At 40.1% G+C, this 23527-nt stretch overlaps 1 protein-coding gene across 1 annotated transcript in view; it reads right to left on the bottom strand.

The window, feature by feature from the left end:
- SGIP1 (SH3GL interacting endocytic adaptor 1) overlaps window positions 1–23527 on the bottom strand; it is a 195904-nt gene that overhangs the window by 49505 nt on the left and 122872 nt on the right. The window contains exons 9-16 of the mRNA XM_058538246.1: window positions 21083–21107; window positions 20103–20154; window positions 18964–19049; window positions 15869–15961; window positions 13151–13225; window positions 10520–11011; window positions 3610–3737; window positions 2537–2663 (exon numbers count right to left, since the gene is read on the bottom strand). Of these exons, the coding sequence (XP_058394229.1) occupies window positions 2537–2663; window positions 3610–3737; window positions 10520–11011; window positions 13151–13225; window positions 15869–15961; window positions 18964–19049; window positions 20103–20154; window positions 21083–21107 (1078 nt within the window). The remainder of the gene's footprint in view (window positions 1–2536; window positions 2664–3609; window positions 3738–10519; window positions 11012–13150; window positions 13226–15868; window positions 15962–18963; window positions 19050–20102; window positions 20155–21082; window positions 21108–23527) is intronic.

Genomic DNA, 23527 nt, shown 5'->3' with positions numbered 1-23527 from the left:
AAGAGCTTATTGTATTTCATTGATTCTAATATGTTCACTTTTTCATATTTTAACCTCTGTGAAATTGGTAGGGGTCTGAAAATCAATGTGATAAGAAAACATTGCATCTGAGCTCAACTGGCAGTGTTCCCCGCTTCTCAGTCATGTATAGTGTATCTTCTAACTGAGGGGGTCTTGAATTCAGTCAAGTACAGCTGCCTAGGAGCTCTTCACTATTTGTGACAATGCACAAAAAGTCCTATTTTCAGGTGTAGCGTCAGATTTACTACTTTATAATCACAGCTCTCAAGAAAGATTTCATGCCCTAGGTCTTTCAGAGTCATATTCTTATATGAACTGTTGTGTAGAAAGATTAGACTTGCTGTTAAAAATTTAGTCCTTGAATTATATTAAACTTTACAATAAGCAAGTACAAATAAATAAATACAGTTTCTACTACACTTGCCCCAATTTTGGCTCAAGTGTCATAGGAATTGTCAAAAATTACGGTGGCAGTGGGGGGGAAATGTTGAGCCATCAACTTCAGGAATTTGCTGCTGAAATTCTCTACCTCCCCAAGCCATTTGACTACCTTAAGCTGACATTCCAAGTCGGTCATGAAGAGTCAGCCCCTTGGTGCTGAACAGCCAAAGCACATCCTCTCCAAAAAGAGGTAGACAGTAATATACGAGAAGCTGCTGGGTAGTCAGTCACTTGACAGTGCATTTACTTCAGAGAGAAGTGGCTGTCAGGTGGCCTGCAGCAGCAGGAAATAAAGAACAGGAGAGCTAGGAAGATGAAAACTAAATAAAAATAACAGAACCCAACAGATTAAATGAGAACGCTCCTCAGCAATGAAGCCATGTGACAATCCTCACAGGTGGGTTTATTTCAACTCCTCTGTGGTTCATCTTGAAAGACTGCATACTAGATGTGTTAATAATCAAAGTCACTGGCCAGAATCTGAGATTTCTGCAGCAGGGAGCATAAAAACACATTGTACAAAACATGGACACAGTTCGAATTCTCTGTGTGTAGCAATTTCCTCTGTGAATTTCAATGAGTTGGAAGAATCCATTAGAGAGTCATCCGAGGTCACTTGAGGTCTGCTTTCTCTGAGTGACAGTTTATTCTTTTCACTTTCCTCTCTGACCAACCAGGAAAATCACATGAAGTGGGTGGAATAAATGATCTTGAGCAAAACAAACCAAAAACAACAGAGCGGAAGTGGGGAAATGGCTGTAGCAATCAAGAGTATTAAAGAGAGTTCAAAAATAAAGTTGTTACAGAAAAAACAAACAAAAAACCCAGAGAGAAATGAGCTAATAGACATCTAAAAATAGGAAGCCCCAAATTGTTCCAACTGATGATGTAGATAAAATATAGACTTGGCTATATAAATAATGTTAAATATCTGTTAATGAATCACAAAAAATTGGATAGCTGGCTATATTTTCACCAAATTTGAAGGATTCTTTTGGCTGGTCTGATTAAAAATATAGAGCACGTGATATAGTTGAAATTCTCTTTGGGGGCCCTCAGAGGCACACCTTAACTTATTTCCCAAGGAAAAGAGGAAGTTCTTCTCCAGAAGATCTTCAGACTTTGTTCAAACTACTTGTCACATGGGCAACTGTGTAGCAAGCCGGTCTTCCGTAAGTAGCAGCAGGAATGTATTTAGCTTGGGCTAACGATTCTCCCAAGCAATGCAGGATGGGGCAGGGGGTTTATAACACAGGAGACTTGGAGGGGAGTTCAGACAACAAAGGAGGACAATGGGAAAAAATGGAATGGGAAAGCCCCAGTCAGAGACACCATGCAAAGGGGACAGAGGCAGTAGGAGCTCAGGAAGACGGGTAAAGGGGTATAGAGAGAGACCAGCCTGGGAAGAGGGAAGACACTCCAGGCGAAATGAGGCTTTTAAACCTGGGAAAACCATCCAGCTGAGCAGCCCTTCTCAACTCTTCACGTTCAGCAAACCATAAGGAAAGAGGTATGAAGGCATTTACTGAAAATGCCAGCAATGACATTTCTCGGGGAAAATTGACATCACTGAAAAGCACTAGAAAAAATGTCAAAAAGTTTGCTCAATTCCCACAATGCCAATGTTTATACCATCTGTCAACATGAGGACAACCAAAAGTGATGAAGAAATGAAAACTTTGAGGAAATAAAAGTTCTAAATTTTGTGATTTCTGATGGGGTACATGGTTGGAATTTAAATAAACATACCCCCTCAAAGGAGACTCTTCTTATTATAAGAAATATCTAAATTACAGGAATTTATTTGACAATTTCTTCGTTACTTTTATGAATAGCTCTGTACAGAATAGCATAAGAGAATTCCTGCAATACAGAGGGATTAATGTTCTTTTATTTGTTTAGTGAAAGCCCTTTGCCTCCTTTGCCGAGAAGCTGCTTTTAAAAGAAGAGTCAGATGATAGCAAAACACACAGCAAAACAATTTCCACCAGAAACCCAGGGCCTGGGGTTTCAGACCATAAAAAATAGCCAGTCAAAACCACACACAGATTAAAAGAGAGGAGATAATTTTTACCAACTGTGGGAGTGGTGGCTGCACTCAAGGAATTGGTGGACGATATCGAAGATGTGCTTTCAGCTCGGGCTAGAGGTGCTATCGGAGGAGGGCTGGAAGAATGTGTGGGAGGGCTAAAAGGTCTGGGCTGCAGAGAGAAGAGAGAGATGAAAAATTAGATAATCAGGTCATAGCACTTTTGTTCTATATTTTGAATATTCCAGCCCGAGATATGACAACTCAGGTTCTTAAAAGAGTAGAGGTGACACCATTTTTACCCTAAGGTTGATTATATCTATACAGGAGCTTGTGGTGGAGCTAGAGGAACTATAAACCACCTCGTGCTGCACGTAATAGGTACATCAGATTCAGAGAAGCGGAGACCTGTGGTCAGTGATGTTTCAGGGCTGTGAATGCACGTGCCCTCAGGGACTAAGCAGGTAGCATAATGTGGGAGCTTATACCCATTTAAAGATATTTGAATGCAAAATACCGTACTGTGCTAGCTAAACCAAATATTATGGACATCACCAGTTTGTGACTCCTGTGCATGGGTGCCAAAGAAATTGAGCTCTGCCAGAAGTCTCTTAATCGTTTACAGAGAATGTTTTCTACCCCTCAGCCTTAAAACACAATGCAAGAAACTTCTGGAACAAATTCATCGGGCCACCACCCTCCTTTATATTCACATAGTATGCCTGCCACCAGCAACTTTTCTGTGGTCTGGGGACAGAAATCAGGACTTGCCCTCTCTTGGAGTCTTCCAAAACCAGATAAATGTGGTGAAAAGAAACACCTCTCTTTCAAAAGGATTAAGCACAATTGAGCATTACTATCTTAACTTGCATTAAACCCACCCTAGCAGAACGGAGGGCCCCAGAATCCTAGTCCTACCATTCCAGACCTCGGCTTGAAAGATGGTAGCTGTCTGAGGAGGGTTGAAATGCACACCCATACTGCAGGGACAGTCTTTCGGATGTCATCGGTTAGGGCCATGTGTACAAGTGCTCTAGGCTTAGACCTGAAGTTGAGATGGCCCGTATTAAGACATTTACCAGGTGTTTCTAAGCGAGCCAGGGCAGAAGGGAACGTACCACATCTCCGACCCCAGGCTTTCCCGGAGGCAGCTTTGGCCGAGATGGAGGCCGGGGAGGAGGTGGCGGTGGGGTAGTGCTGCTGCAAGGAACCAAGGGAGTGCCTGGCCGAGCAGGGGACGATGCACCTGTAAAACAAGCTGGTGTTGAAAACAGCTGGAAACACAGGCGGCAAAGCGCTCTCATCACCTGACCCCTCCCTCCCCGTTCCCACAGCACCAGCCCAGGACACTTCTTCTACCTCAGCAGTTACTATATTCAAGACTGTGGCTTGTGGGTTTTTTTTTTCTTCTTAAATAAAGAAAAAAAAGCACTCGGTTGAACTATGGTTGATGGCAGAAGCTGAAGCTCATCGCCGTTTGTTGTCATGTGACGCCCAGGGAAAGGTAAATCCTTTTATTCCTCTCTGCGACAGAAACTATGTTCTCAAGACTCTCGGCTGGGTGGTGGGTAGCTTTCATTGTGACCACATACACACCAAACTTATGATAAATTCTCTCGCCTTTTTGCATATTCAGAATTTATTTATGTCTAAGACGAAAATGGAGGTTAGAACTTGCAGGAAGATGAATGATTTTCCCACATTATATATTTTTAAAACATGTATAAGAGAGTTATCCTTTTTACGGTGCTGCAAAATGAGTGCTAACTTTATAAATGTAAGCAAACACTTGATGCCGAGCAAAGCAGGGAATATAAGAAAGGAAATCAGATGTTGTGTGAGAACTTTGTGTTTAGAATCTTAATAACAGAAACATATTGAATTTGGAGGATTTTAGTTTTTGAAGGAGGCTGCTTAGGTATCTGCCTACCTAGAGTTTGCCTACAATGATTTCTGTGGAAGAGCCTCTTGGATTTACTTTTCTGGCTGTCAATGACAAGCATATGAAACACAGAAGACACACAGAGGCTGGCATGCACACCCACCACACACCAGTGGGGTCTCTGGACTCGGGGTCTGCCTGTCTTCAGTCATACGTCGGCTATGCGGGGAAACTACTGGGCTAAAAGCCTTAAGAAAGTCAAGTCAATATTCCAAACAGTTCTTGTTCAGAAAAGTTCCAGCTGCTCTTGAAGTTTTGTCACTTTGGTTAGAAGCACAGGTATCAAATCATTCCAAGAAATTTCTAAGAAATCCTGCCCCAGGAAAATACCCACCCCCTCCTTGCTCCCCTCCAACACACCATGGAACTGTGCTCTCCAGAGAGTCCTAGACAAGCATCTCTGTCTCTGGATTTTCAGATTCTCAAAGAGATTTGAAATCGAGCAGCAAAAACCATCATCTCAAAATCTGCTTAGGAGAGTCCCTGGGAATACACTTTGCTCCTCTTGTTCAAACAACCTGAAATCTTGAGTGTGTTATGTTTCTCTGTGCTGTTTATTCTAAGTGTGAGTTCATTACTGTGAAACCCTACTAATAATCATCCTACCCCCACCCCCACCTCCAGCTCTTCTCCACCACTACCACCTTTTGACTGTATTCTCACTTTTTATTTTATTGGGGCAGGGTCTATGCTAGGCACTTTCCATGCATTATCTTATTTTATCGACACGATAAGCTTTGGAATAAGGTACTGTAATTATCTCAATGGAAACTAACCCTCACAGATATTCGGTAACTGGCCCAAGGTCACACGGCTCCAAAGGTCTATTTAACTCTGAAGCCCAGGCTCTTAAACACAGTGTCCTGGAGCTTTGGGCGGACGGTGGAGTCCCACATTTTGCATAAAGTCTTATTTTTGCATAGGCAGATTGCATGCATCTCTCTCAACAGAAATATTCTTAGTCTTTGGCTAATCTTCTTTTAAATAAAAAAATAGGGTATGTTTTGACAGGTTCCACTACAAAGTTTTCTTTTGAGTGAATAGATTTACACCCAGGATGTTTCCAGAACAGGGAAGTGACAGCAGAGGGATGGGAAATACACCGTTAAACAGCAAAGTCTTTGTCAGGAAGTTTCATGGGGCTTCTTCCGGGTTCTATTTTGCTGGAAAATTATGCCATAGAAATGTTTCAAAATGTCTATCCGAGGGTCTATTTCCAAGAAATAGTCTTCCGAATCAATCTCAGGAAAAGGTCAGTGGCTTATGCCTTTCCTACATGTTCCAGATGAGAAAGTTAGCAAACCACTATCATAATGCTTGGGGGACTGATAAGGGGTTGTCATCAGGCAATGCAGGCTATTGGAAAACTGGATGAGATGTCAGGTGATCTGAGTTCTGGCCCTGCTACTTCGTATCAGCTGTGAGATCTTCCCCTCTCTGAACCCCAGCTTCCTGTTTTTAAAAACAGGACATGTTTCTACCTTACGAGGTAGTTGTAACAATTGAAATGGAAAATGCTTATGAAAGTGTTTAGTAAACTATAAAATGCTACACAAATGGAAGGCAATAGATGTTGATGATGGTGGTAAAGACTGTGTCTTTTGATACAGATACAACTAAAAGCAAAGAAAAAAGTGGCTAGTTAACTGTTTTCTTTTTCCTTTATGGACATCCCATTTAACTCACTTTTTCCTTACTGAATTGATTCAATTGATTTGTTGTGCAGTTAGAGAGACACTAAGGGAGTGTTTAAGAAGCAAAATCCTGCTTGACAGAACCCTGAGGGTCAGCAGAGGGTGTTCAGGGCCTGAAGGGTAAGTGATAACTGAACTAAGGCTTCACATGCTTTTGTGAGATTGCACAATTGTTTCCTATTGTAAGAGTGTAGAAGGTTATTATTTATGCATCTCTATCCTCATTCTTCGATCTTCAATTATACTTTCATTTCCCTTCAATCAGTGTTTATTCCCAAGAACAATGCTGGTAAATAATTGGAGAAAATCACCATTTAAGGTTTAATGGTAAGATTTAAAAATCACTCTTACATTATTCGAGTTTTGTGAGTTCAAAAGAGTTGGCAACCGCTGACGTGCTCTCAATCCATTTGCTGCTCTCAACCTGAAGTTCCATCATGGTTTCTTTGGCAAAAACCCCTGAGAACCACATAACTATGGCTTCAGGTTTCATCTCTCTTTTTGCGTGGGTGTGGGTGGGGGGAATCGGAGGGCAGCTGGGGAGAAGGTAAACGGAATGCAACAGATCTGGGGGCAGATCCTGGCTTTGCTACTTATTGGCTTTGTGACCGTGGCCAGGTTCCATCTTTGAGTTTCCATTTCCTAACCTGTAAAATGAGGCTAACACACCACGATGTTGTGAAGAGGATCAAATGAATTAAAATATATGCACTTCGAAATATGTAAAGAATTAAACAGCCTTTCCCAAATCGTGTTTAATTATACCATTTCTTTGAAGAAAGTGTTAAATATGTGTGGGAATGGTTACACACTCTGTTTCCTTTTTGGTGACCAGCACAGTAAAAGCCCTAAAACGGTCCCGTCCAATAGAGCTTTCTGCAATGATGAAAATATTCTAGAACAAGTACTGTCCAACATTGAATTGTGGCTACTGCATCTAAAGAATTGATTTTTTCTTTTAATTTTAATTACTTACAGTTAAGATTAAAATAGCCACATGTGGCTAGCAGCTTCCATATTGGACATTGTCGCTTTAAAAAGATTTGTAATCAAGAAATATATTTGTTTAATTCAACCCCATGTAGCTCAGACTTACTTGCTTATGGATGTGTGTGCGTGTCTGTTTGTGTTTAACATCTTTTAATATGGCTTTAGTTACCCAAGTTAGAAAATGTTGTGCTGAAGAGTCTATCTTTGCTAACACCTCCCTTTTCCCAGCCTCCAAACTTGCTGCAGGCCAATAAAACAATTTCTCCATCCCATCCCCTGGGCACACAACCCACATGGGAGAAGAGAGAGCCTTTGCCAGGAACCAGTGTCTGTATTCCAGTAAAGCCACGTTCTGGCCAAACTTAGTATTTTTAACTTTTGCCGTAAGGAAATTAAAGTTCTGGGAGCAAATGCATAACTTCCAACTGTTTTTCAATAGCAGGTGACTCTTCTGATTCACAAGGCCATGAGTACTGTCTAAACTTGGTCAGTGACAGTCACCTTGCTGTGAATGAGATTTTAAAGTGCGCATAATGGTAGCCACTTAAATATTGTTTGAGAAGTATGGGAAAAGTTAGTCCTGTCAGGCTAAGTGTTAGTAAAGCAGGTAGTGAAAAGTATTGCTAATCTTTAAAATATGAGGCCATATCCTATTGTTTTAATCCTAAATTTACATTTCTGCCAGTCTGCGTATATTCCATCAACAAAAGATTAAGCAGCAAATAAACTGGGACTTAATTAAGGAGAAAATGGTGCAAAGTTTTATTTATTCATGAGCTTCATTGGCCCAGTTCAATCTTCCACTTAGAAATTCAATCCTTTAATACCAACAAAGTGTAGTTTTCTCCAGCTCAATTATTAAGAATCAATAGTCTTTACTGGATACATTTTAAAGTAATTTCAAATAAGGGTACGGAAGTTAAACATTAAAACAACAACAAAATTCTCAAAGATTCCAGAAAGAAAGCCAAAGCTCCTTTCTTCGCTCATTAGATCAATGCTCAATTCGATTATACCAACACCTCCCAGAGCCTTGTGGAAGGCGATGGAGGCCCAGATGATAACCAAGCTGCCCTGTCCTCCTCCCTCAAGGTGTTTCTTTTGAGGATATCGTAGTGGCCTGCCACTGGAGACAGGGCATTATTCCAGAAGGCTCAGAGCCTGGCCCAGGAAAGAGTCCCACAGAAGACAAGGGAAAGACGCCCCTCTTTGACAATGGACAACCAGCTTCTTTGGGTTTGAGGTCTGAACTGAAGGCTTTCTATAGGGCCCTTTATTATCTTATTATCAGGTGAGTAAGGAGCCTTATATCCTCAAAAAGACCTAAAAAAGCAGTAGAGGATGGAGGTGGTCCTCTACAGAAAGGAGCACAGAGGAGTAGGTTTGGAGAGAGGACTTTTTTTGGGGGATCTTGTTGCTGATGCTGTGCAGTATAGATGGGTGTCAGTCATCAAATAAGTTTGGGATATTTTGTAACTAAACCTTATAAGAGTGCTCGGAGAGCACAGTGGTTAAAAACACAGGCTTGGGATCAGACAGAGCTGAGTATGAATCCCAAGTCTATCACCTCTAGCTGTGTAAACTTGGGCAAAATACTTAAACCTCCGAGCCTCAGTTTTCCCACCTATGAAATGCAGGAAATAAGAGCATGACCACATGGGGTTGTTGTGAGGATGAATGATGTGCATAAAGCACTTAGCATGATGCCAGGATGAGAAACTCTAGCTATTGTTATTATTGGCAAAATAAAGGCTCTTAGAGGGCCTATGGAAAAGAAGCCTGCTGAGTTTGTTTTAACACAACCTTTCCCAGACTTCTTTGAGTATTGAACAGTCTTCCTTTTGTGTTGGAGGAAGGCACAGGGGGGAACATCTAATGATATAAAACATCAACATCGGTGTTGTGTGTGGTACCGGTGAATCCTCAGCCCTCTCCTTGATCAGCTTGGACGCTCCCCCTTTAAGGCACAGAGGAATTTGTAAACACACAGCAGGCACTGAGAGACACGCCCTGACAGGGGCAGCAGTGATGACTGACTATCAGAAGAGAGAAACGCCTTGCCTGTCTGTCTCTTCCCAGGTCTAAATAACTTACATTTGGACATCTCTCTCCAAAGAGAGAGGCAAATGGAAAACAAATAGCACATGACGGCCCGGGGAATGTGCCTACTGAACCCACAGACATAGGAGGGAAGGCACTGGGGGTCTTGCCAGACAAGCTCGAGTACCAGTGCAATCGACGGTACGGAAGAAGATGCATTAGAAAAATCTCGATCTCCCTTTGGTATGCACAGCAGGCATTCCCTTCATAATTAGAGAACACAAAATGAAGCTTCAAACATGGAAAACCAAAAAATCAGATTCAATGTCAACATTTGTATATAGAGTCCCCAAACGTACATTTCTGATAGACTTTCCCATCTCCTGTCACTCCACTTAGAGTTGACCTCCTAGGCTGATGAGCATGTGAAATGAAATCAGAGAACAGCTTGTCTTCAGTGGCAGTTTGATTAGGTTGGGGATGCAGTAAGGCATCCTTTTTCTGGCCATCCTCTAAAATCTCCTTTTCAAACTCCACCTCTTTTTTCCTGAAGTAGTTAGAGGGGTTAATATGCTTCGCCCCCAAAAGAAAAAGAAAAAAAAAAAAACAGAAAATATTGACCTACAAAAACTAGGGCTCTTGAAAAAAAAAGTACAAACACAGTTATAAGATGAATAAGGTCTGAGGATCTAATGTATAACATGGTGACTATAGTTGATAATACTGTATTGTGTGATTGAAATTTGCTAAGAAAGTAAAACTTAAATTTTCTCAGCAAAAAAAAAACGACAAACACGGGTAAAGGGTAATTATGTGAGGTGATGGATCTGTTAATCAATTCGATGGGAGGAATCCTTTTACAATGTGTACATATATCAAATCATCACGTTGTACACTTTAAATATCTTACAATTTTATTTGTCAATTATACCTCAATAAAGCTGGGGGGAAAAAAAAACAAACAAACCCAAACTAGGGCCCTTGTGAAGGCATCTGACAAGAAAATCAGACATTTAACATGAAACTCATTCGCTATGAAACCTGTCTTTCTAGAACTTTCCTGAATTCCAAGCAATGACATCACAGCTTTCTTCAAGAAATGTGCATTTCCTAACTGCAGGGTGGAAGGCAGGGCACTCCTAAGGGCTGGGAGTGTGGGGCAGAACACATCCACAGACTTGCACCATGACTGCGAGCATTTGAGAGACTAGGGCATGCCACGGGGCCACAGGACACCCAAACCAGAGGAAGGATGGCTGAAGCTCTAAAGCCAACTGCCAGGCAGGAGGAGGGTGTTGCTCACACTGCAGCAGCCACGGCCATTCCCGGTCACACGAAGCACACTCAAACAGTAAGACATACCGCTGGTGGTCCCCGTACCACTGCCCGAGCCAGGTCCGGGGGACGAAACCACAGTCCTGTAGGTGGGTGGTGGCGGGGGAGGCGGAGTTGCTCTCTGTCCCAACCCAAAATCTTTAGGAGACGAGATTGTTTCTAAGTAATCATCTTTAATGAAGGTCTGCTCAGCGACTTTCTTCTGGACTTCTTCTAAATTGAGCGGCGATGGTACATTGCGAGGAGGACCAGGAGGTCCTGGGGGGCCTGAAGGACCTGGAGGGCCCGGAGCTGGGGAGTCAGCTGGGTTGTCTGATGCAGCTGGTGGGGACACCACCTTTTCCCTTGGAGTCAACTCTGGAGTAACATGTTCCGGGGACGTATCAGAAAAATGCACCCACTTTTCTTCAGCATTGACAGAAACAGACTTGGGGGACAACACTGGACCAAAAATGCTGTCCAAGTCATTGATTGATGGTAGCTTTTCAATTTTGACCTCTGTGGCTGACTGGTCATTTCCTGTGGTTAAAGTAGTTGATTTTAAGCTTTAATTGACTTTGTTAATATTTTTTTTTTGGGGGGGGGTATTGGGAGTGGTGAGGCAAAGCCTGGTAGATAGATTGCCTGGTGAGGTGCCTTAGTGGGCATACTGCATGATGTCAAACTATCTTGACTGGATTTGGAGCTGAACGAGAGGGGAGAGTTCCCTGCCTCCATAACGTGAGCTTCATCTTTTTATGCTGTCGTTTACCCTTGTGCAGGGTGACCACTGTTAGCTACTTCTACCGTCATCAGAAGCGAGGAGCATGCTCTCAAAGGCTGCTCAGAAGAGTGCGAAGTGGGCTCATGTTGGGAAGGCAGAGTCAGGTGCACAGAGAAGCATAGGTTCTGGAAGTGCGAATTCCAGAAGGGAAATCCCTCTTGAAAATCTGGCCTACTGAAATACACACGACACATTCGAGAAAGGATTGACAACTGGAACTCTCCCTCATATTGGATAAAGACTGTCTACTCCATCATATTAAATGAAAATGTTCGGTGACACTGATTATAATATCTGTTAGTTTAAAAAATGATCACATCATAATTAGCCGTATATCTTCCACTCTAAACACACCAGAAACAGAGTACAGGGATTATTTAAAGAGATATCCCCACACGTCTATTTACAAACACACACATACACACCCCACACGCAACATACACATAGGTTATTGAGAAGACATTTACTACTTATTAGAACTGTTACATATATACCTGTTTAATAGGGAAGAAAACTATAAATATAATTTGTAATTTATAATTTCTTTTCTCGTCAGGTCTAACCTGTTAATGTGGTAGGCATAACTATGACATGTACTTATCTCATGAAGTCTCATGAAACAGAAAAGTCTCTGCTTTGCTTAAACATTAGCACCAGCTAATTCTTTTTAATTCTTATCAGTAACTAGAAAAAAAAGGAAAACTATCTTCTACAGCTTGGCAGGAAGCACTTGATGACAGCTGCAGTGTGAGGGAGAGCACTGTTTTTTAACTGAGGTTATTCAAATTAGAAATTGTTACCTAAATAATTGCAAGGCATGAGCAGAAGCCACCTTACCTTTAAATAACCCTTCGGCTATAAGAAGCCATATTTCACACTTGAGAAGAGTTCCCCTTCAAGGCTACAGATAAATGGGGTGGCAGTTTGCATGGCCCACAGTATTTATAATTTTGTCGCTGGTAAATTTATTTATATCTAACATATATTTATGGAACTACAAGGGGCCAGAATGGTTTGAACTTGCAAACACCTTTATCTATGACACTCTGGATGACTCTCCGTGGGTCTGAGTCAAACTGACTATGTCTTGCATTTGCTCTTGTTGATAAATTCTCCACTACGTAGCTATCAAACTCACCAGGCTGCATAAATAGCAATGGATGAAGCTGCAGTAGAATTCCAAAGGTGATAAAGAACCACATTCTAAGGGCCCAGACACACAAAATAACAATTACTGCCTTTGACTTGCTAGCCCAATGAGACTAGGCAGAGTATAAATTGTATGAATTCATAGTATTGATTTTAATAGAAAGTAAAGATGTGCCTTAGAAATTATCTATCTAATGGCATGTGTATTTCATCATCTTTACACATCTCTTTGCCATGGGATAATAAACACTTTAATGATTACTGGGGAAAAAATTCCCCACCACTCAAGCTTACCCATATGCTGCACTTCCTGGGAACCATTTTATGGCTTCATAGACTAGACAGTTTTAATTCTAGAAAAAAATTTATCGGTTCTTGGAAAAATATGAATTGTGCCTTGAGACTTTTAATTTGTAAATCATTAAAATGAGATCCAATGAAGAGAGATGTCAATTAAACAATGATTTTCTTTATACTGAGTTTTTTTTTCTTTCATTTCACAAGTAAATGTGGCCCTCATTCAACAAAATTATACAAAATTAGTTGAGAAAGTGAACCTTTTCATGAAATCTGGGAGTGATACCTTAAAAGAAGTCTGCATAGTAAATTGTAATGGAAGTAAAACTGAATGCAAACATTGTCATGTTTAGTCTGGCCTACAGCTTCTGACACGTCCAGGGCGTGTTGAGGTCCAGGGCCACTGCTGATTGCCACATGATCCCAGAGCACAGAAAACTAACGCTTACCTGGTCCAACTGTTAAGGGGGAGCCTGTTCGGGGTGGGGTGGCTGGTACATTTTTTGGAGGCAGTGGTGGAGGTGCTGCAAAGAGATGAGAAGGCAAGCATTATCGATCACTTTTTCCCTAAGTTAAACAATACTCTGTAGACAAGCAGAATTTGGGCTTTCATTCATATTCCTACTATTGGAAACAGAATAGCCATTAATGGTCTAATTTTTTTTTTTTAAGTTCAGAACTAAGGGACTGCAGCAGGACTCATTCAGATTCTTCCATTTTATGGTAATGATAAGAATTTGTCAAAAGAATGTCATATAATAACAATAATAATGTCATCATCTTATTCATTCATTCCTTTATTTGACAAACTTCAAGTGCCAACTAAGTCTCCATCCCATACTAGGAACCAGGGACACAGTGTTTAATAAAAGGACCCTCTGCTCTTGAGGAATGGACTGAATGAAAGAATATCATGTTCAGTTACAGTCCAGAGTCTGTTCGAGGAAATGAGAACAGCTTGGGTGGGGGCTCAGGTGAGGGGTTTTTAATATAGTCAGGATATTATTGCCTGGATTGGGTCTGGAAAGATTTCTCAAAGTTATATGTCTTAAATTTTAGTACATTCTTGAAAGTCTGAAGCAAAATGATTTGGGTCAAGAAGAATGAACAGATTCCTTTGGTAAAAATAATGGCTAAAAAAAAATCTCTGAGATAGAAAAAGTATTGTATTATAGCCCCCACCCAGAGACTCATCCTTACAAACTGGACTTGTCATTTTGTGGGCAAAGTTAGGAATTCCTGTTTCAACAGGTACATTTTTTTCTTTTTCTTTCTTTAAATGAATGTCTTCTTGTCACTGGCCATATTTGGTATATTCGAAGAGTTCACACTAATCTCCTAAACCAGCCCCAAGTTCATCTGTGAGTCTGAATGTGGCCCAGTCTTATGTAACCTAAAAGCAGAGCAAGTCAGCAGGGCACCAGCTGGAGAGCTCCTGCCAGTACCCTCTACCTGCCTGTAGGAGAAAGAGCCCCTTCTGTCCTTCCTCCCCCACCCAACTCTATTTATTTATTTTTAGAGAGCATCCTATCCTTCCACACAACAGGTACGGCTGATAGGCACGGGTAACAGGCATCATCCTGAAGCCCATGGACACATTGTTCCTAATCTTAGTTAAGAACTTTGAAAACTACACCTCAAATGGATCATGTTTTCCCACTGAAGTTAAGAGTCAACCAGGGGCACTGTTTCTGATTAAGAATCCCTGCAAAAATTGAGATCATAATCAACAAAATATCACAAAAACAAATAAAATAAAAGTCTAATAACTTAAAATAGTCAACTTATGCTGCAACCATGAAATGAGCAGAATTACACAACACACATCAATTATACAACAGCCTCTGTTGTGTTAGGTGTAAACAGAGCACATAAAACTCATAAAATTCTAAAATACCAACAGTTGGACTTAAAATCAATACATAATCTACATAAACATTTCATTTATGTATTTTCCTGGCCTTTAGGAAGGGTTTTCTAGGAATAATTCGGATAGCTCAGATCTGTAAAGAAAGCTTTTCAAAGAAAGAGCTTTTTTACTGGCTTTGTTTCCCAGCAGCATGGAGAAATGTTCAAAATCACACCGCTGGGGTTCAAATCCTTTCAAAACTTATCTTTGAAAGTTCAGAAAATTTTTAAAAGTTCTTGATAATGCTGTTTTTCTTATCTGTTATATGAAGGAAATATCCTTGTAAAGACTGGATCGCCTGGCTTTATAGCAATATTCCCAACAAATAACCCTTGGGCCTTTGATTAGGAAGCCCCATGGGCATTTTTAAGACTAAGAAGCAGAGCCTTGGGGATGCTGAAACGGAAAAAGTATTAAGTGGTCTGTATGTGAACCTCATGAAGTGAAAAGACTCTCTGGGTGCACCACCCACCTCCAAACCCTTTCTCTGAGATCCTACCCTCCTCACATGGGTGTTTCAAGGAGTGCTTTCTACATGCGCATCTGCTATGGGAAGCCTACTGAAATGACAACTCCGTAAATCTGTCAAACAAGTGGTCCTACTGAGTGAGCAATCCATCCAGTCCAAATAGGCCAGCCCACTGCAGGTGAAGGGCTGTAAAGAGCTTCAGGACCTCCTTTCCCGCTACCTGGAGTGGGGGAGAGGGCATGCCAGAATATGCAGGGCTGATGGCTCTGCTTGGAGATAAATTTGCCCTGATCTCCTGTCTCAGCTTCTCTCCACCACACAGGGTTGTTTCTCTTGCTCTTCAATTATCATTCTTTCCTCTCAATGTGTCCTTTCTATCCTAAGCAGCCTCAGTTGTTCTGCAGACTAGCAGAGACCATATCTGACTTGGCCACCTGTGTGTTGTGTAACAGCCCACCCTGGAGCATAGTAGGTTCTTTAGCTCACTTGCTTCTCACTCTTACATGTACGGGTCAAATGAATGAATGAATGAATGAATGAATGAGTGAGCCTGTAGGATGTCAGAAGAGGCTACGATTCAAAGTTAATAATTTTGCTTTATTTGTCTGCCTTGACAAACTGCCCTAGGACCCTTTAACTCTAAAGCCTGTTAGGATAACATCTATTCTTAATATTATACAGTCCACATGTTGCTTGCATAGACTTTCTAAGAGTTGCCTAATTTCACTATGCAGACAGACAGTAAAATGAGTCACTTATTTTTCCAGACAGAGCAGACACATAACTTACTTCCAGTGGGAAAGGGCCTTGTTAACTTTGGCGACTCGATGCTTGGATTAATTGGTTGGCCTGAACCCCATATCTCAGGCTGATCTAAAAGAACTGGAAACACAAAAAGAAAATTTCCCAGGGTAAGTTCAAAAAAGAAACACCCCGATTTTAGAACTTAAAATCTCAATTTAAAGTTGAACTTCACAAAATTATTTCCCTCTTGCCTCAGTACCAGCAAATTAATTTAGGAACGTGCTGCTCCTCATCCTTTTCAAGCAGAGAATGGAACAGGAGTCGGTGTGTGTTTGTATGTGTGTGTGTGTGTCAGGGGGGTGTCTGTGTGTGCACATACAGCTAAACAAAGCTTTCAAAGCAGAGTGTCTGCATTTTCTTCCCGGTTGGTCACTTAAGGACATTCTGAAGGTCACTACATGTCCTGGCTCCTTTTCTGGCACCATTTGAAAATCCAGGCATTAATCCCATACACATTTGTTTTAAGTTGATTTATTTAAAGTTTGCCATGAATATGCTTTAAAATGTAAATGCCCGGGTTCTGTACAGTGGTTCCTATCTTTAAAGGATCTTATAGAGTCTTTAAATAAAGCTTTTATAGCATCATAAAGAGAACATTCTAAGAATGTTTGGTGAATATCTTAAGAGAACCAGAAAAATAAACAAGTGCTTAGACGTCTAAAGGAAATCAGGGCAATCAGGTATTGGGCCTAAGGACACTGAATCTAAAGTTCCTTCTCTTTCTTTTGTCTCCTCCTCTTGATTTTTTATTGCTATGGTAACAATGTAGTTACCTAGCTCTTATCTGCACCTATCACATGCCAGGGTCTATGTAAGCGCTGCTTGTAATTCATTATGTTGTAAAACACAGGCTGGCAAGTTAGTCTGATGTGAGTGTGACTCCAGCCTCCACACTTCCTGTAGGACCTTGGGCAAGTCATTTAATCTCTGAGCTTCCCTTCCTTCAGTGTAATGATAATGAGAGCAATCTCAGAGAGTCACCAAAAGGATTAAAGGAGGTAATGTATATAAATATAATGTATGTAAAATGCATATAAAACACAATACAAGGCTAGTAGCTATTCTATGTGGTTGATATTGGTACCATTTTCAGGAGAGGAAACCGAAGATTAGAGTGGTTAAATAACTTGCCCAAGGGCACACACAGTGAAAGCAGAGCTAAGTCGCTCTACTAAGTAGCTAAGATCTGATCCCAGTACACATACCCGACTCCAAAATGCATATTTTTTCCCAGGCCTTTTAAACTAGTGACGGAAGAATCAATCAAAAGAAGTGAGAGTGAGCAGATGTGAAAGGGGAGTGTGGGTGTTGGAAGAGCTAGTGTGCTTGGTGCAGATGTTGGAACTTTTAGGACTTCAGGGGCTGAAACCATCTAAAGCACCATGACGCTGGGCTCATTGACAAGTCCAGGTGTGCATCTCCTCTCCATCACAAACCTCAAAGATGTCATAGCTTTGTTTTGTTTTAACTTAAAAGCAAACATTCTCCAAAGATGTGAAGCAGCACTTTTTCTTTTTCATGGATTCAATGCGGGACACCACCTTGATTTTAAGAACTGTTTTCTATTTTGTATATCAAGTTTCCATACAGTTATGGAATTCCTTTAATGGGCAGTTTCAAATGCAACGAATCAAATCCCACCTTCAGTCACTATGCAGTTATATCATTAAAAGCGAGACTGATCACAGGTGATTTAATAAGACGACAGATGACCTCATCGCAAGGCCACCTTTACACAGAGATTCTAAGTTGTAGACATTTAAATCACTGAAGGTGTATTCAGAGACATTCCTTACACATTTTCCTAACTACATCACTGAAAAATATTCAGATGTGGCTGACTGCTAGCTGTCTCCCTGCACCCATTCTCCACTTCTTCTATAGTTGAAGCGTTTTAGCTGGCCACATGGCACTAAATTCTCTCCGATGGGCTCGTTGGAAGTGATGTGTGTCTCTCCCAGATTTTGCTCTTGTAAGAATTGGCAGTGAGTTCCATTGGCCCTTCCCTCCACCCTCCTTTCTTCTGACTGGGAGAGGATGAGAGCTGGAGCAGCCCCCTGGAACCCAGAGATGAAGGCCACATGTTGAGGAGAGCAGAGCCACCTTCCAGTCCTACACTGTTTACTTTGAGACTGTTAACACGAAACAGAAATAAAACTCTATCTTATTTAATTCACTGTACTTTGGAGTCTCTTTGCTACTGTGCTCAGCCTACTCATGCTTTCAAGTCTTGCTGTCCCTAACACTAAATTTAATTTCCTTCACAAATGGGTCCTACAAAAATAACATTTTATTATACATATCCACCATAGTGTTCATAAATCAAATGATTTTTATAAAAACATTCCATATTACCAAATACAGCTATTGGAGATACATGCATTGGTCATAACTACATTTCAGGAATAGATTAGATTTATTTTATAAAGAGTTTCATTTATGTCAGCAAGGTATATATTATTTACAGCCATTCCAAAAAAGATGGTTAATTTAAAAAAGTTACATATTTAATTCTAGGAATATTTAATAGGTAAATCCAACACTAATGGCTGAAATTATATTTCTCCCATCACATTTTATTTCTTAGATGCTAAATGATTCCAGGTCATTCCTGGGTCTTGAACCTGCAAACAATGTCTGTTATGTGAGGAATCCAATTGACACCTCCATTGATGAGGCGGACAAGAGAGTAAATGTGGGTAGAGAGGCTGGGTCACAATGACAATGACTACGATGGGAGTTTGAAGGTCTGGCTTCACAATGATGGCTGTTTGGCTCACAGGGCACTTACTCCCTGACCAGTGATTTGTATAGATTTGCAGTAATTCTTACTGAACTCTTTTGAGGAATGCACTTGTTAGCCATTAGACATTTCTAGAAATAAAGTTTCAAATCCTAAAATACTAGAGGTTTGCAAACCAAACTCCTGTGCTGATGACATACCTAGATCAAAATTTTTTTTCACCTGAGGATCTGATGATAAAATAAAAATATGCCTCAAAATACATACATTTACTCTAGGCACATTATACTTTAATGAAAAGAAAAACAAATCTATAGATATACAGAGTTTTTCTTACCTTCCGTCTTCTGTTCATCAAAAGCTGATTCTAGTGGTGGGCCAAAGAGGGGAGCAAAGGCCACAGTGTCATCGGGAGGTTTTTTGCTAGACAACACACATTAAAACAAAACATAGAGAAAGGGCATATTAATGCTAAAAAAGATATGCCAGCTTTCAAATACTTTTCACAGTAAGGTAGATGTATGTGTGTGCACTTGTGTGTGTACATATGTATTCACACAAGCTCCCGCAGGGCTAGGAAGTATATAAAAGGATGTCATGTATATTATGGACAAAAGAATTGGTAGGAGATGAGATCCCTGGTTCCCAATGGGGGAACAAGGTGCTGGTCTGACAGAAATAAGTTGAAGGAGAGAAACTCCTTGAAGCATCATGATTCTCTCTACCTAGAAGAGATAACCCTAGAGATAACATCTGGTTGCAAAGCCCCTTACACTCTTAAGATCTCAAAAACCACCTATATGTGTCTTCACCACATCTTTGTGTTGTCATTAATGCAGTTTTTCATTAGTGAAAGCCAGGCATAGGGAGGTTAAGTGACAAGCCACCCAGGAAGTTTGTGTTTGAATAAGACGTGCGTGGTGTGAGGGAAGAGATGAAGAGGAGATGGAGGAGTTGGAGAAGGAGGGAAAAGTAAAAGGCTCTACCTCTTAAATAGAAACAGCAGTCGTTTTGGAAAACAATGCCCTTTAGTAGAATGTTTACTTAACTCAAAGAATACACATGTCAAATACAATGTTTTGCTAAAAACAAAATAGAAGATTCCCTTGGTATAGCAGGTGGACTGTATCACAAAGTTATATCCAACAGGCTACTCTCCATAGGGCAACGTAATTATATTTTAGGTCAGCATTCCAGACACCAAAAGACCTCTTCATGGAGAACTTTCAGCTCTCATTAGTGAGGAGACTGCACATTGTGATAGACAGTTACTCAAGACGACACAGCATTTGCCTAAAGTCTTGCTCAGGCTGCACTTACAAGAAATGAGAACATATTTGAACCATCTATGGACGTACACATATGAACAGGTCCTTTATTAACAGAAGCTGAGAGCTTAGCCCGAAGAAGATTTGCTTAATTGTTAACAGTGTGTGATGCCTTGCATAAAACACAACTCATGTCTTTCATGCTCACCTTATAAGTTCTGGAGTTGGTGTGGAACGCCTGGGTCTTGCCACTTCTTCACCTGATGCACAGGACAAAGGAACATTTTAGGCACATTTTTGCCATTCACTTCTGACATGTCTTATGAGCTATGTTTGGAAACACTTAGAGATTTAAGTCCCATCAATAAGCAACTCAATATGAAAACTTTGCAAAATAAACCCTCTCCCCTGGCAATGCAAAAGCCATATATTAGGCATATGTAGTAGCATTTTCCCTGGCATTTTTAAAACCTAATTAACCAAGGAACTACCATGATAAGTTGTCAGAAGATTTGCATACTGCAGAGCTAAGTGGAATGGCGTATCATTCTTCGAATGTCTGCTGTCTTGATCAGTTCTGCTTCCTAATTACCATAAGAGAATACTAAGCCAGGCCATATGCACATAGTACACGAATCCAGCATTCTCTGCCTGTTCTTTTCTTGAAATGCCAAGAGAATGTTATACCTTTAACTATGAGCCATGAATTTAGAACTCCCTAGAAAGTGTTGTATGCAGCAGAGGAAAATCATGCCCTCTGTATATTATAACCTATATCATATCACTTTGGTTGACTAAAATTTCCATATCAAATAACACAAGAATGAGTAAGTTGCATCTACCTTCACTTCCTTCTGCCCTCTTCCTCTCCCCATCCCCATCAACAAACACATATTTGATTAAATTCATTTCTAAAGTCAAATGATACAGCAAGAGTTGACAAATATAGGAAGAAAATAGCAATGTTTTTCTAAAAACACTCATTTTCAGAATTTAAACATTAATCATTCAGAAACCACAGAGCCCCTTTAACATTACAAGATTTCTTTGCTGTGAAAATAAAACATTTGTAAGCCTTAAAAATCAAGCCCAAGAGTGTATAATTCAAATGTATATATGCTCCAAGATCCAAGGGACTAGTCCTTCTTTTAAATCGGACTCTACTTCTGGTAGCTAGGAAATACTTACTGGATAAGTTCCTTTTAATTGCACCCTAGAATTAGAAATAGACACTATAAGGTTTAAGACCACATATATGTTATATGTACAATATGTATATTTCTGTCATTGCAATGAAACTGAACTCAAAGAAATGCAGATGGGAAAAATGAAATTTTTCTCAGAATTGCATTCAAGTTGGATATTGTAGATACATACATATAAATCAATTTTTTATTTTACTCAAAGATTATAGAGAGGAATGGAGGGTAAATCATAAGTCTTCTGAACCAGAAATACTCCTTACCTGGGTAGATTTGGTAAATTAAAGTAAATACTGAATAGTCTATTAAAAAGGAAAAACTCTTGAAGTCTAGCAGACAAGAAAGTAAATTTAAGTTTAGCTTACATTTGATGTTTGAAAATTATATAATGTATTAGGAGTACTGTCTGCTCTTATCAGATGGGGTCCCTAAGTTGTTAGTAGAAACAGTCGTTAGTTTACTAATGTATTTTTAAAGATATAAGTGGCAAATATTAAAGAGAAGGAAAAGTTGGAGGCATTGCCACTGAATGGGCTGTTTTATTCAGGGAGCCAGGGAATTTCATCTTCCCTACCGATCCTCCACACCCCAATTTCTTCCACTTGCCTGCTACTCAGCCCACCAATCTACCAGTTGGGAGTCATTCTTTTAGCTCAAGGTATTGTGACACTACTGGAATGAAAATAGCTTTGGCAGGAATAATCTGCGAAGGTCTTTCTTAGTTTTTACAATGCCCTGGCAGAAACTTATTTCGATAACAGAAGGATCGATTAAAGTTTTGAATCAAAATCACTATGAAAGGTTTTTAGCACGGGGTGCTACCAGAAGAGAAGACCACCAGAAGGATGGCCCATGAGCCCGCCTTAGGAGAGTGACACAGGCAGAGTTGGGGGTGGGGAAAGTGGAAGCATAAGAAAGTTTTCCAAAGGGTATGACCATGAGTTTGGTGGACAGTCATCAAATATACATTTTTTTCCTACTTTCCTACTCTGGTGAAGGCTCAATCTGGTGGTCACAGATACATTTTCTTCTCTCAAATGATAACATTAGCAACTCAGGACAAGATGTAGCATCTCTGTAACAGACCTATACGAAGCTTCTTTCCCTCTTTCCTAAGGATTCATCAGAACTTTCTGTCTCATTTTGAACTCATTTATGATAGACAACCAGTTTCAATCTGAGCAAGGAGCCATTAGGGGTTTTCTAGTGGTTGGCCTAATCTCTCCAACTATATTTTCTGGTTTGTCTTGCTAAATAATGCAATCTGTGTGTGTGTGCCATGTAGAGAATTATTACATTATTAGCAATAACTTTTTAAATAAATAAACAACATTTATTTATTTTGATAAACACTAAATTAATATGTTTAATTAAATTACATATGTATATTGTATATTTAAATTAATACATAAATATTTTAAATAAATATGGTCATCTAAATTTGCTACAGTCATTAAGGGAGTTTGGATATCGTTTGAGTTTTGGAAAATAAGACGCTGTAGACAAAAATAATAAGAGAACAAATTGTTTAAATGGAATTAAAATGTTTTTCTGGGTGATGGAGCCTCAGGTAATCAGATTTTTATTAAAAAGGTCTGACGGAAAAGATACAGGAGATCTAGTTCCAAGAAGTCAATGACAAGATTGGCATTGAGGAAACAGGACCCACCTAGTATTGTGAGACCTGAAATCCAGGAGTTAGGGGACCCCAGAGGCTGTACTGAAGATCTTTTGGTCTCTCTGATTTACCCCTTTTATTAAAATGTAGTACTTATGAAACCAAGAAAGGTACAAAGCTTCTTTTGTACTCATTGATTCCCAGGGTATCTATTCATTCAATAGATATTTATTGTTGAGAGGCACAACAAACAAGAAGCCCCTGTAACATTTTTATTAAATACGCCTCATGAATGAAGAATCACCAGTAAAGTGCAAGCAAGACATGGCAGAAATATGCAAGAAAACTCTGTTTAGAAATTAGGAAGAACAAAATAATATCAATTTATAAAGGAACAGATATTTGAACAATCAGGAGCAAGTCAGCAGCAACAGAAAAGAAATCCCACTGTCAGCTGGACCCAGCATACGGCCTTGATGTTGCCGTGTGACAAATCTAGAACAAGGCTAAGGTGATGTTGACCACACAAGCCACAGTCAGGAAAAAAGTCCATTGAATTCAAAAACCTTCTCCTCACCAAGTGACCACATTTTCCTCCTTTCAATGATTGTCCTTATGAGTATATTGTGAATAAATTTCCTTCATTTTGAATTACTTAATTCACTCTTTTTCCTTTAAAAAAAAAGAGTAACGTCATAATCTGAGATTCACCTAATCGCTGGGTTGGAGTCATCCATGCCTGAACAGTAGTTTCTGCAGGTATTTTCTTTGACCCTCAGCTATGTGGTTTAAACAGAGAACCACCAGCGGGGC

The sequence above is a fragment of the Diceros bicornis genome, chromosome 4 (genome assembly GCF_020826845.1).
Source record: "Diceros bicornis minor isolate mBicDic1 chromosome 4, mDicBic1.mat.cur, whole genome shotgun sequence".
Lineage (NCBI taxonomy): Eukaryota > Metazoa > Chordata > Mammalia > Perissodactyla > Rhinocerotidae > Diceros > Diceros bicornis.
This window is presented reverse-complemented; position numbering and strand designations above follow the sequence as displayed.